We start from the raw sequence: 13,599 nt of genomic DNA on the forward strand, positions 1-13,599 counted from the left end.
ACACCGCCGCACTGTTGGCCCGTGTACAGCGCCTGACCCAGCCTCGTCACGGGGGCGCCCGTCGGTCGGTCGGTCGGCTTTGACCCATGCGGTGCACGCGCCGGCGGAGTGGACGATGCTCTCGCTTCGGTCGCTCGCTCGCTCGCCGCCTGCACGACTTGTCCCCTCGTCTCTCTCTCCGCTCCTGTCGCCGGCGCGGGCGGTGGGTGCCCGTCCACTCGCCACGAGGAGTGCCCATGCACGGAGGGCGGACGAGGAGAGCTCGTGTCGGCACCTGCGCGGCGGTGCGCCACGGCTATGCTACCTACCTACCCCTGGGCTCGATGGCCATTACGCTCTTGTCTTGTCATGTTCCCGAGGGGCACCGCCACGGCACAATCCCGGGCACGCCATGGTTAACTCGGCATGGTCATGGAGACGGGTCGTGGAAGCCACGGAGGGGGGATGGGCTGCTCCTGTCGGTGGTCCGCGGCTTGCTCCATGGGCCATGGCTTTTGCATCAATTTTCTGAGCTTTTTTGACTGGCCGCCACGCTGAAATCTAAACGAAAAGCCGCACACTTCGGATCGCCAGGCCCCCCAACGGTGAGAGGAATAACTCCAGAACCAATTCCACTAGCTAGCTCATCTCATCATCAGCATCCAGCAGCTGGACTCACCACGATGAGAGCTCAGAGCTCCCGTTCATGGCCAGCAGCAGCCCGCCATGTCCAGTCCAGTCCAGTCCAGTCGAGCCCATCCCCTTCTCACTCACACCAGTAGCTCTGTCTGAACGCTGCTCACCTAGCTCCGTCCCCAGCCTCGGTTCCCGTGCCAGCCAGGGAGAGAAGGCTGCTGCGAGCGCTGGGCCGGCCGCTGCTCACCTGGCTTTCCTTTCCTTCCTCGCAACGCGTCGTCTTTCCCTACCCCCGTCCGCCTCACGCCGCGCCGACCCACCCCCACTGACGCCGCGGCCCGCGGCCCGCAGAGCCCCACCCGTCATCACCCACCCCCGCCGTCTCCTCGCGCCGCGTGCCGAGGTGGCGGGTAGCGAGGCCTAGGTGCCGTTGCGTGCCACCTACTACAACATCCTCCACGCCCTCGCTTTTCCGCCCCCGGACCCAAGCACGGGTCGGCGAAAACAAGTACACGCACCGCACGGCCAGGCCCAGCCGGACCTGACCGGAGCCTGGGACGGACGGGGGAGCGAGCGGTGACGCCGTTGTGGTGGCGGGAGGTGGGGGGAGGAGGATGGGCGGCGGCAGCCTGGCCATCGTGGAGAAGAAGCCGCCTTTCGGGGGCGGGGGCGCGGGGGGATGCGCCGGCAGCGTGCTGTTCCACCTCCTGGACTGGCACCGCCGGCTCGCGCGCAAGCGGCGCCTCTTCTCCCCGCGCCGCCTGCTCCCCTCGGCCGCCCGCAGCTCCTCGCTCCGCAGGCTCGCGCCGCCGCCGCCGCCCTCTCCGGCGGCCCCGCAGCCTCCTCGTCACGCGCCGAGCGCGGCCGCTGGAGCCGATGGCAAAGCTGGTGCCGCCCCTCCCGGCGTCGTCGCGCGCCTCATGGGCCTCGAGTCCTGGCCCGCCGCCCCCGGCGCGGCCGCGGCCGCGCCGCCCAGGCCGCAGAAGCAGAGGAAGGTGGAGGCGTCGGCGGGGGGAGGAGACAATGAGCCGACGCCGGTGGTGGTGATGCTGCCGCCGAGCCGGCGCCCGCCCGCGCCCGGGTCGCCCACGCACGCGCCGAGGAGCCACCACAGCGCCGACCTGCCGGCGAGGAGCCCCAGGCAGAGCCGCCTCGTGCACGCCGCCGCGTCGAGGCTGCTGGAGCCGGGCGCGCGCGCGAGCTCGAGGGCCGGCGCCAGGCTGCAGGCCATCGCGTACGCCTGCTCCTCGCCGCAGCACCGCGGCCACCCCGGCGCCCCGCAGCAGAGCTGGGGCACGCTCGAGCTCGACGACTTCCTGTCTCGCTCCGATAGCCTGTCGTTGGAGCGTCGCGCACCTCCTCCTCCGGAGCTGGATGCAGATCAACGGGGCAATGCCGTCGGTTCCCGCTGCTGGCAGGAGACAGACTCCATGAACACCATGAGCAGCACTGCTGCTGCAGGCTCAGTGACAAGCACTAGTCATACCATTGTGGTGCCAAGAGTGGATTCCTACGATGCACACATGAGTAGAGGCAGCAGCTCTGATGTGGATGCAGTGCATAGAGATTATAGAGCAAGAACTGGGGGAATGGGCAGTTATGCTGGGGTCAGATCGAGCAATGCCGGCGCCGGCGCAAGAACCGGAGAACAGAGGATGTTGCGCAAACGGGGAGCCTTGTCTAGGCCAGATGTTCCAAGGAGTGCTGTGTCTGGGAACTTGGCTAGTTCAACGCGGTCGATCGGCAATGCTCGTGAACCGGCACCTGCTAGTAGTAGGAGGGCAGCACACAATTCTGGCAGTAGTAGCATGAGGGCACCACACAATTCTGGTCCGAGGAGGGAATCGACGAGTTCGACCACCCCGCAAAGAAGCACACTAAGAGACGTGATCGACCGAAATGGGTCGGCGTCCACAAGTAGGTATACAAGCAATGCATCTGGGCAGAGAAGAGGATCACGCAAGAAAATCGACCGCGGTACCGCAGCCAGTAACAGAGGAGGCCGCAACACGGTTGCATTTGCCTCTAGTTCATCCGCGAGACCGGTATCCAGGGGTTCATCAGATGGCAAAGTTTCAGAGAACAGAGGGCTCCGAGGTACACACTCCGATACCGATTGCACAAGAAGGCCGGTGGTAGATGCCGAATGTTCTGAAGCCGAACCTTGTGCCGTGAGCGCCACATCTGAGAAAGAGGAATTTAGGAGACTGCTGAAAGCAAAGGTCAACGAGCTTGGCCTGTCTGATAGGGTTGAACCAAGCGATGGTTGTTCAGCAAACTTGACTGTGTCGGTGCTCCAAGAGCTCATTTCTGCCCTGACTAATGACACAAACACCTCAGCATCCCAAAGCAGTAACTTTTCCGACTCATCGGCTCCTCTCAATAATGCTGAGACTATATACAGTTCCAATGATCAATCACCTGAGTTTCACAAGAGTTATCAGGTCAGTTTTGACGTTGCCCTACTGCTTCATTTTGTCAACCTTTTATATCTGTTACTTATGTTTACTTCAGCAATATTGATCAGTCGATCATGAAATTACCTCTTTTGATAGTATGTCCATACGATGAAATTGTAGTGCTTATACTTAACACTTTGTCTAATGGTAGAGACCGCTAAGGAAGCACTTGCTTGAATCCATGCCTGGTACATTTTGTGAATTTATTGTTAAAAAATTGTTCCTCAAAATGAGATTGGATGTCCCTGGTCTTTACTGAAGTAATGGTTTACCAACTTGGATGACTTGGCATTCATTGTACTGTGATCAGTGGTCACACTACTTTTTGTCTAGCTGGCTATTGAAATTTGAAAATATTCTTTTGTTCTAGTTCCAGGGTGACCAAGGGGCTGATTCTCCTGCTACATGCACAAACGACGAGCCCAATCAGCCGAGCCCAACGTCAGTCCTCGAAGCATGCTTCTCACACGATGCTTCCTCCTCAGGAAGTCCAACTGAAAAGATTGGTACGTATTTTTTGTAACACATTGAACGTTGTGCTAGAATGTAAGGATACTTTGTAGCTAGCAGCCCCAGCAATATTCTAGCAACTTTTAGTTATCTATAAAACTAGGTAGGGCTGTCCGCGGATGCAGAGGTTGGGAGGGTTAACCTTCTTTTTCAAAAATAAATCTATAAGGCCTGGTTGAAAGGCCTTTTCTGAAGCAAGGAAAAACTGTGCTGGGAACTAAACTCTCCCCTTTATTGATTTACTCAACATCTGTTGCTGATCTGAAGTAGAAAGAAAAATCGTGACAAAACCTTAAATGAATAGCTATGTTTTGCCTAAAATGCATTTGGCCACAAAACAGATTGCATTCATCACGATGAGCACCAAAAGAAACAACAAATAGTTTACATGTATCAGTAATGTTTGAACTATTATTATAAGACATCGTTCTGTTATGATATACTCTTTCTAGAGAGAAGCTTGAAACAGTTGTGATTTACAGAATGGGTTGGATTGGTGTAGGCTTTGGCGTGTGTAATGGAGTAGATTATGATGATAACGTATGGTTTCTCCTCCTGTCTGCAGAGAGTACAGAATTCTTTATTTCAATGGAGAACAAAATGGAAGATCTCTTCAATTTAGAGTCTGACATTGAGGATCTGGCCTTGTCCATGGACACAACGAAGACTGCTGCTGCTGCTCATGGTGGCGGCGGCAGCGCCGAAATACCATGTGTTCAAAGCTCTCCAGATCATGATTTTGAGTTCTTGGAAGGCAGGCTCCACAGCATCAGAGAGGCCATTGCAAACGCTGAGCTGCTTCTGGACAGCAGCCTCTTTTGTGGCACACCGTCAAGTCTATCTCTCCATTCTTTCATCGTCGAGATGCTGGAAACCGTTGAGGTCGTCTTCTGCGGCGGATCGGGGAGCAGCTTTGGTTTGAAGGAGGAGAACAAGTACCAACGTACCAACTTCTTGTTGGATTGCATCGTCGAGTCGCTGGACTCGAAGTTCCGCGACTTCGGGAAATGCGGGTACAAGGCTTTGTTGCGAATGCCTCTCACCCTGAGCAAGGACGTGCTGAAGAGGGAGATATCTGAAGAGATCGGCAGCTGGAGTGAGATTTCGTCGGACCGGGCCGCGGAGAAGGAGCTGGACCAGGTGGCGGCGGCGAGGTGCGACGGGTGCCGGACCGAGGCGTTCGACATCAGCATCACCATTGAGGACGACATACTCGAGGCCCTCGTCGGCGAGTTCGCCTTCGACCAATGCTGCTGAAAGTGTGGAAGTTTACTGGTTGACATGGCATTGGTCACGCATGAGTAACACTTTGCAGATATATGTACTCTATTTCTCCTCCGAAGATGTTGTACAGCGTCATGTAGTAATATGGACGCCACCACCCCCTGGTTATTTTCCCTTTTGTGTACTACTACTGGCTAACTGAAACGTGCTAAAAGTGTATGCACTGCTCTTTTTTTTAACCTTCAGAGGCATTTCCAGCTGTTTCACTGAATAATGCCAAGGACTTGCAAGCTTTTATGGTACGGTTGTAGTTCATCGTATTTCCTCTTCAGCAATTTTTGCTGGAGCTCCTGTGTACGTTGTCCAAGGCCATTTTGCCTTTTGTGTAGCGATGATGGAAGAAATCAAGGTGGATACATTAAGATTTTCTTTTCTTTTCGGAAAGGAGGTTAACCCCCCCGGCCTCTGCATCATATTGATATTATATTGATATGTACCTTTTGCCATGATATCCAATTTGGTGTCCATGCTCAGATGAGCCCGATGAACAGTAACGCAATTAAAAAAAGAAAAAAGTCGTATTTGTTTTGCAAGCAGGATGTGCATGTGCATGATGTTCGTGCAAAATTTAGTGACGTTTGGACATTCAAGGAGCGCGCGGCAAAAAAAAGGACAAATTCAGGCATGAACAGTGAAATCCCGCATTTCAAATGTTTCTCTTAAATCCGAATTTGTTTTTTTTGTCACGAGCTGCCTGAATGTTCAAATATCACCAAATCTGACACGGACATCACACACTCAAACATCTTTCACCATAATATTTTTTTGAATTTTTTGAAATTATTTATAGTATTTTAAACGACGTTACTATTCACTCGGGGGCTCATATGAGCCCGGGACCCAAAACGCCGCTTCCCTTTTTGCTGGATCTGTTTTGCGGAACTTGCAAACCTCTCAAGCGCTTTAACCTTTCCGGCATCAAGCCGTTGTGATCCGTGAACGAGCTCCCGCTGAGTGACCAAGCTGGAATTTTCAATGCTGCATTTCCTGGACTCGCTCGACCTGTTCAAGTAGAACAACTCGGCAGGAAACAGGCAAGGATCAGAGAACAAAACGGCGCCGGTTCTCGAAGCAGAGCAGCGCAGAGCATTCTCTGCACCCGGAAAAGCGCTCCTCGATGCACTCCACTCTGTTTTAACAATGGGAGATAAGGCAACCGCGCCTTGAGAGAAACGCTCTTATCACATTGTTTACGGCCAACTTTCCCATGATTTGCTCCGTGCTTACCACCTGCTGTTCCGCCCCTTCGGTTCTTCTGATTTTTAAATTTGTAATAGATACTCGAACGGAGATTATGAATTTTTATGTGTGGTGTGACGTACTCCCATGACTGAAGAATGAATACTACTAGCACCAAATACAGATTTGAAATCGGACAGCATTTATCAACACCACAACAAGACGGAATTTTGGGTAAATTCAAACACATGAGCGAACATGATACTTACTACTTGGACAACAACGCTGTGCGAGGAAGCAATAATGAACACACTGTAACCACCGAACTGCAGCCAAGATAGCTAGCGACAATTCTACCAATGAAGACGAAGGCGAAATGCAGAGCAGACAGAGTCGTCCATGGATCCGGCACCACGGCCTAGAGCTAGAGGAGGCGCCTCTGCTGCAGCCTCATCTCCTCGTAGAACCTCTCGATGAACCGCTCGGCGCGGCCGTCCACCTCCTCGTCCCCCTCGAACTCCTCCGCCACCTCCACCCCCTCCTCGCCGTCGGACACCTCCTCCTCGCCGTACCCGTACGACGCGCCGTCGTCAGCCGCTCGCTCGTCCTCCTGCAGAGCCTGGGGCAGGGGCAGCAGGCCGTCGAGCACGGCGACGTCGATCCCGCCGTCCCCGTCGAAGCCGCCGAAGCCGCACCCGCCGCCGCAGAGCAGCGCGGCGAGGACCGTCCTGGCCCGGCTCCGCCGCCTGGCGCGCCACGCGGAGACGCCGGGCGGGCGGGGCAGGAGCAGCGGGGAGCCGGACGGGGAGAACTGGTACTCGCCCACGTAGGCGTAGTTGTAGTGGCGCAGGCGGCGCGCGCGGCGCCTCTTCAAGAGGAGCAGGGTCCTCGCCGCCCTGGCCTTGGAGAGCGGGGTGAGCGGCAGGGTGAGGATGGCCATGGCCCTGCCGAGGATGCGGGGCGCGGAGCCGGAGGAGGAGGAAGAAGACCTCGGCATGGCCGGCCGGGTTCTTGGCTTGTCTGGTCTCCCTCTCTTTGTCACATTCAAACTGGGCCAAGGTGGCGGACACAGTGATCGTGGTGGTGGTGGCTGGCTGCAGGAGGGGTGGTTTTATGGACTCGGGCTCGGGCTAGCCGTTCGCCCGATCGTGCGTGCGTACGTACAGTACAGGAAAGCTTTGCGTTGCGTCTTAAAGCGCCTTTACAGTTTACATCTCGCCATCTCGGGGCCGCGACGAAATCTGCACGACCATTACTGCCTGATGATATCTCTCTGACTTGTTGGCGTGCGTACGCACGCAGGCCTCGTGATGGATCACTCACTCACTCGGATCAGTGGGGTCGTATGGCCTTGTGTGCTACAGCGGCACTGCGGCGGTGTAAATGCGTGATTTTCTCCGGCGACCATCATGGCCGGGGTCGTATACCGCCGCGTACCGTAGCTTTTTTTCCTTGTTAGCAAGGGGGAAACGGCGACCCGCTCCGTGCTTTGCATACTACGGGTTAGGGTTGTTACGGTGATCAAGTAATGCGTGCGTGATTGCACCGGCTTAATTCCGGTCGTGGGGCTCAAGACTCGAGAGCAGATTACGCGCGCATGGTTGCCCAACGGCGCGCTCCAGGAGATGGAGATGGAGCGGGGTCGGTCGGGCTCTGGTGCTGGTGGTGGTGCTCGTGGGGTCGCAGCCTGGAAAGCGTCCGTCTCCGGGCCGAGGCCGGTGCCTCTGAGCTGGCCGGCCGACCGACCGACCCCTTTTCGAACCGAGCTAGCCGTTGCCGTTGGCGCCTCCCGAGTCTCAAAGTGCACCCCATCCCCATGCCGCTCGCGTCACGGCCACCTGACCGGACCTGGCATGGCATACGAAACTTATTTTCGTTCGTTCGTTCGTCAAAATGCGTACACCGGCGGGCGGGAGGAGCGTCCGTTTCCATTACCCAATAATATCCAAGCTTTTTTTCTTCTTCTTCTCTACTGATCTACTCCTGGATTTGGGTGTGCGAGCCACTCCTTTTTGTTTTTCGAGAGTAGTACTGTACTACGCAAAACATGCGAGCCGCTCCTACACCTACAGTACAAGACGCCGTTTGCTTTTATTTGGATCTATCTATGCGTGCCGTCCCTTGGTGGTTGTTTTCTTTGACTCGTGTGCCCGCCCGTGGACATTTACTCTGACCGGCGTCCGTGCCGGGAGCATTCCTAGGCAATGCGTGCGTGCGTGTGTGACTCTGGCTGTGCGCAAAGACAAACACAAGGGCCGGGTAATGAACGCTTTCTTGGTGAAATTCGAGAGATTGTACCATAACCACAATCTATTGTTCATCATAAAAAACAACGTGCCCTTCTTTAAGTGAACTTTGAGAACGCTTATGGTAAAATTAAATGGCATTTTATTTACCAAATGTTGAAGTTAAAGAATTTTCCTGGTCGATGATAATTTTGTGGGGCGGTAAGAGTGTCTACAGCCGCCCGGTCACGATTTTTCGATCCAGACAGGCTCAAGAAGAAATTGGAAGAGGGTTTGACTCAAAGAGAGCCCTTGGATGAAGCCCACCAAGAGATGAGGCTAAAAGGCCTCTATATATGTCATCTAAAACCCTAGCCGCCGCCTCTAGCACGCTCCATATCATCTCTATTGAGTATATTGTGTACGTGTATATTTGTGTGTACGGTCCATCTCTTATTTCTTTTGTATCGTTGATGTTGTGGCCCACCTCTGTATTTATATATACGTGTCTGGTGCACCGATCAATACATTATGATTACACAGCCCACATCTTGTCCTTCTACATGATATCAGTCGCAGCACGATCCTAAAACCTAAGAAGCCGCCGCCGTCGCGCCCCTACACGCCGCCGCGGCCGCCGCTAGTCGCCACCTTCCGCCGCAGCCGCGGTCTTCCCAAACCGCTGCAGCCGCCGATCCTCACTTCCGCTCCTTCCCCGCCACGTGCGCCGTTCCCCGCCGCGTCTCTTTCCCGCATCCCCCGCGCCGCTCTATCGATCGCCCGCGTTTCGCATCACCAGCGCCGCGTCCTTCCCTGCCCATCGCCAGCGCCACGTCCCTTCTCTGCAGCGCTGCAAGCCACCCAACCCCACGCTACCCCCACGTGCCCATCTCCAGTCAGCGTTGCTCCCGCGCCGCAGAACCTCGCTACCCTAACCAGCGCTGCTCCCGTGCCGCACTAGCTCCACCCCGCGCCGCGTCACGCATCGCAAACCCTAACCTTAGTCATGAGTTCCTCCTCCTCCACCGTCTCCAACCCGTTCGCCGGCCCCGATGTCACTCTCGTCCGCGACCTCAACATCCACGAGCGCGTTCCGGTAAAACTTGATCAATCCATCGCCTCCTACTCCGCTTGTAAGCGGTATTTTTCGCTTGTGTTCCGTGAGTACCTACTGCACGGCCACATGGACAGCACCGTGGACTCGTCACTCATGATCAATGACGAGGAGTGGATGATCCTCGACGCCACCATCATCCGCTGGTTCTACCTCACCATCTCCAGCGATCTCTTCCACACCGTGGTGGACGACAACGACGACGCCCACGCGGTCTGGACCAAGCTCAACGGCCTCTTCATCGACAACCGGCTGCAGCGCAAGGTCCTGCTCTACGATGAGTTTTACGGGTGCCAGCAACTTAACTCATCCATCGATGATTTTTGCATGCGCCTCAAGAAGCTCGCCGATGAGCTCCATGATCTCGGGGAGAAGACCGGCGACGAGCTCCTCACCAGCACCCTCACCGGCGGGCTCAACGGGGACTTTGGGAACGCCGCCTCCAACCTTACCCTCATCCCGGAGCGTACCTTCGGTAAGGTGGTCGCGTACCTCCAGTTGGAGGAGCGCCGGATGCGGATGGCGCGGACTCGCGCGACCCACATCGCCCTCGTCGTCGGCACCCGCGGGGGTCCAGCCCCGCCACCGCCGCGCCCGACGCCGCCACAGCCGCCGGCGCCCCGCCTTCCCGCCAGGCTTCCTGCCCGTCCCGCCCGTCCCCTTCCCACCGCCCCAGACGACGGCCAATGGGGGGGGTCGTCGCGGCGGCCGTCGTGGTGGCCGCAAGCAGGGGGGTGCAGGTGCTCAGGGAGGAGCACCCCGCCCACCGCAGCAGGCTTATCAGCCGGCCCCGTGGTACGCCGGCCAGAACCCATGGACCGGCGTTGTGCACGCCTACTCCATGCCGGTTCCTCGGGCCCCTGTCCCGGGCATTCTCGGCGCCCGGTCACAGCCACACCAGGTGTTCTACGCCGCGCCGCAGCCAGGTGGGCCGCGCCGCCTCTCTCGCCGGCGCCGTGGGACCCGGCCCTTCTGGCGGCTCTTCACACCGCTCCTTCCTCGTCCAGCTACACCGGTGGCGGGGACTGGTACATGGACACTGGAGCCACCGCTCACATGGCGGCTTATCCCGGTAACCTCCACACCTCCTATCCTGTCCATACTTCCAACCGCATCATCGTCGGTGACGGCTCCTCTCTTCCTATCACCCATATAGGTCATGCATATTTTCCGTCTAACTCCACTCCAATATCCATGTCTAATGTCTTAGTTTCTTCTGAACTTATTAAAAATCTTGTTTCTGTTCGTTCTCTTACACGTGAAAATCCGGTTACCGTTGAATTTGACGAATGTGGTTTTTCTGTTAAGGACGCTCGCACGCGGATGGTGCTCCACTGATGTGACAGCCCCGATGAGCTCTACCCGGTTCACTCCGCCACCTCCACCACTTCCGCCGCCCCTGTCGCTCTCGCCACCGGAGTGGATCTTTGGCATGCTCGCTTGAGTCATCCTAATCCTGCCACCCTTCGCCATATACTTCGGAGTTTTTCTTTCACGTGTAATAAGAACGAGGATCACTCATGTCATGCATGTCGCCTCGGCAAACATGCCCGTCTCCCGTTTAGGGCTTCTTCTTATGTTGCATCGTACCCGTTTGAGTTAATTCATAGTGATGTGTGGACCTCTCCTGTTGCCAGTAATACGGGCTTTCTTTATTATCTTGTCATACTTGATGATTTCTCGCATTATGTGTGGACCTTCCCATTGCACCGCAAGTCGGATGTTATATCCACTCTCGCCGCCTTCTACTCCTATGTTCTCACGCAGTTTGGTCGTCCCATTCTCGCGTTGCAGACAGACAACGGGAAGGACTTTGACAACCTCGCTGTTCGCAATCTTCTCACCACACATGGCACGATTTTTCGTCTCACTTGCCCGTACACCTCGCAGCAGAACGGTCGCGCTGAGCGCATCCTTCGCACTCTAAATGCCTGCGTTCGGACTCTTCTCTTTCATGCCAATGTGCCTTCGCGCTTTTGGCCTGACACTCTCGCCACTGCTTCTCTCCGCATCAACATCCGCCCATGTCGTACTCGCGGAACTTTACACCTCATCATCTTCTCTTCGGTGCACCCTCCTCTTATGATGGGCTTCGCATCTTCGGCTGCCTTTGCTACCCTAGCATCGCCGCTACTGCGCCTCATAAGCTTGCACCCCGCTCCGTCGCCTGCATCTTTCTCGGCTACCCACCTAACACTAAGGGCTACCGCTGCTATGATCCCGTCTCCCATCGTGTTTTCACCTCCCGACACGTTTACTGTGATGAGATGGTGTTTCCGTTTCAGCAGCAAGTACCTCCTGTCGCCTCGTCATCGTCGGCCACCGTCGGCTACGACTACGTCAGGCGGACGGTCTCGTTCGGCCCGTGGACCGCCTCCGGGCTTTGGCGGTCCTTGCGCCCTCACGCTGGTGCCGGCCCCCTCGGTCGACCCTGTCGGCGCAGCTGGCGTCCCTCCTTCACCCGCCGCCCCCGACTCGGGCGGCGCGGGGTCGGGCGCTGCTGGCTCGGCCGCTGCTTCAGCCGCCTTGACGCCGGCCTCCTCGCCGGCTCCGACGCCGGCCTCCTCGCCGGCTCCGACACCGGCCTCCTCGTCGGCTCCGACGCCGGCTGGCTCGCCGGCCGCCTCGCCGGTGGCTCTGACGGCGCCGGCTGGCCCAGTTACACGGGCTCGTACCGGCGTTCATCGTACGAGCCTCTGGTACTCGAGCGACGAGTATGTCCTCATAGCCTCCACCGCGGAGCCGTCGCCTCTTCCTGCGTCCGTTCGCGCCGCCCTCCGTGATCCTCACTGGCTTGCGGCGATGCAGGAAGAGTTCGATGCTCTTCTACGGAACTGCACATGGACATTGGTTCCCCGACCTCCTCGCGCCAACGTCATCACCGGCAAGTGGGTCTTTCGCCATAAGACCCGCTCGGATGGTACTCTCGAGCGCTACAAGGCTCGCTGGGTGGTCCGTGGTTTCCGCCAGCGCGCTGGAGTGGACTTCACTGAGACGTTTGCCCCGGTTGTAAAATCCGCACCGTCCTCCAGCTTGCCGTGTCCCGCGGCTGGCCTGTTCACCAGATGGATGTCTCCAACGCCTTTCTCCACTGCCATCTTGAGGAGCAGGTGTATTGTGAGCAACCCATCGGTTTCGTCGACGCTTCACTTCCTAGCCATGTGTGTCTGTTGTCCCGCTCTCTTTACGGGCTCAAGCAGGCACCCCGCGCCTGGTACCAGCGGATCGCCGGGTTTCTTCAGACACTGGGCTTCAGCGTCACTCGCTCGGACGCCTCACTGTTTGTCTATAGCCACGGTGACACGACTGCATATTTGCTTCTTCAGCAGATTACTCTCCGGCTGCGTGACGAGTTTGCCATTAAGGACTTGGGTGCTCTACATTATTTCCTTGGCATTGAGGTCGTTCGATGCCCGGATGGTTTCTTTCTTCATCAGCAGAAGTATGCACATGAGCTTCTTGAGCGTGCTGGCATGCTCAACTGTCACCCTGTTGCTACTCCTGTTGACACGAAGGCCAAGGTCTCTGCTCTTGAGGACTCGCCTGCGTCGGATGCTCCTTTCTACCGGTCTATCGTCGGCGCTCTTCAGTATTTGACTCTCACCAGACCGGATCTTCAGTATACTGTTCAGCAGGTGTGTCTCCACATGCACGCCCCTCGCGACTCCCATTGGACTCTCGTGAAGCGGATCCTTCGTTACATCCGTGGCACGATGTCCCTCGGATTGACACTCACGGCGTCTACTTCTCTGGAGATGGTGGCCTACTCCGATGCAGACTAGGCTCGCTGCCTCGATACTCGTCGGTCCACCTCTGGCTACTGCGTCTACCTCGGTCCTTCACTCGTCTCGTGGTCGTCCAAGCGACAACCCACGGTTTCGCGCTCCAGCGCAGAGGCTGAGTACCGAGCTGTGGCCAACGCTGTTGCCGAGTGCACCTGGCTACGACAGTTACTTCAGGAGCTGCATCACGACGTCTCCCAGGCTACGGTTGTCTACTGCGACAATGTTTCTGCGGTGTACCTCTCCGCCAACCCCGTTCATCATCCCGGACTAAACACATTGAGCTGGACATTCACTTTATGCGTGAGGAGGTGGCTCTTGGACGTATTCGGGTTCTCCATGTGCCGACTGCACAACAGTTCGCCGATGTGATGACGAAGGGCCTGCCGACTTCTACCTTCGCGGAGTTCTGTTCCGGTCTTTGCGTCACT

At 56.8% G+C, this 13,599-nt stretch overlaps 2 protein-coding genes across 3 annotated transcripts; one reads left to right on the top strand and one right to left on the bottom strand.

The window, feature by feature from the left end:
- Positions 1–471: 471 nt before the first annotated feature.
- Positions 472–5,082, top strand: LOC119266748 (serine-rich adhesin for platelets-like). Of its 2 annotated transcripts, none has more exons than XM_037548025.1 (3): positions 472–3,059; positions 3,451–3,580; positions 4,150–5,082. In XM_037548025.1, exons 1-3 carry the CDS (start codon positions 1,230–1,232, stop codon positions 4,839–4,841), a joined length of 2,652 nt encoding a protein of 883 aa, XP_037403922.1. In that variant the 5' UTR covers positions 472–1,229; the 3' UTR covers positions 4,842–5,082. The 2 variants fall into 2 exon arrangements, with proteins under 2 accessions (XP_037403922.1, XP_037403921.1); XM_037548024.1 differs by having other exon boundaries at positions 478–3,059; positions 3,445–3,580.
- Positions 5,083–6,213: 1,131 nt separating this feature from the next.
- Positions 6,214–7,123, bottom strand: LOC119271013. Its single transcript, XM_037552987.1, has one exon. The coding sequence runs from the start codon at positions 7,042–7,044 to the stop codon at positions 6,472–6,474; it is 573 nt and encodes a 190-aa protein (XP_037408884.1). The 5' UTR covers positions 7,045–7,123; the 3' UTR covers positions 6,214–6,471.
- Between the last annotated feature and the right edge of the window lie 6,476 nt (positions 7,124–13,599).

This window comes from Triticum dicoccoides, chromosome 3A (assembly GCF_002162155.2).
Source record: "Triticum dicoccoides isolate Atlit2015 ecotype Zavitan chromosome 3A, WEW_v2.0, whole genome shotgun sequence".
NCBI classification, from domain to species: domain Eukaryota; kingdom Viridiplantae; phylum Streptophyta; class Magnoliopsida; order Poales; family Poaceae; genus Triticum; species Triticum dicoccoides.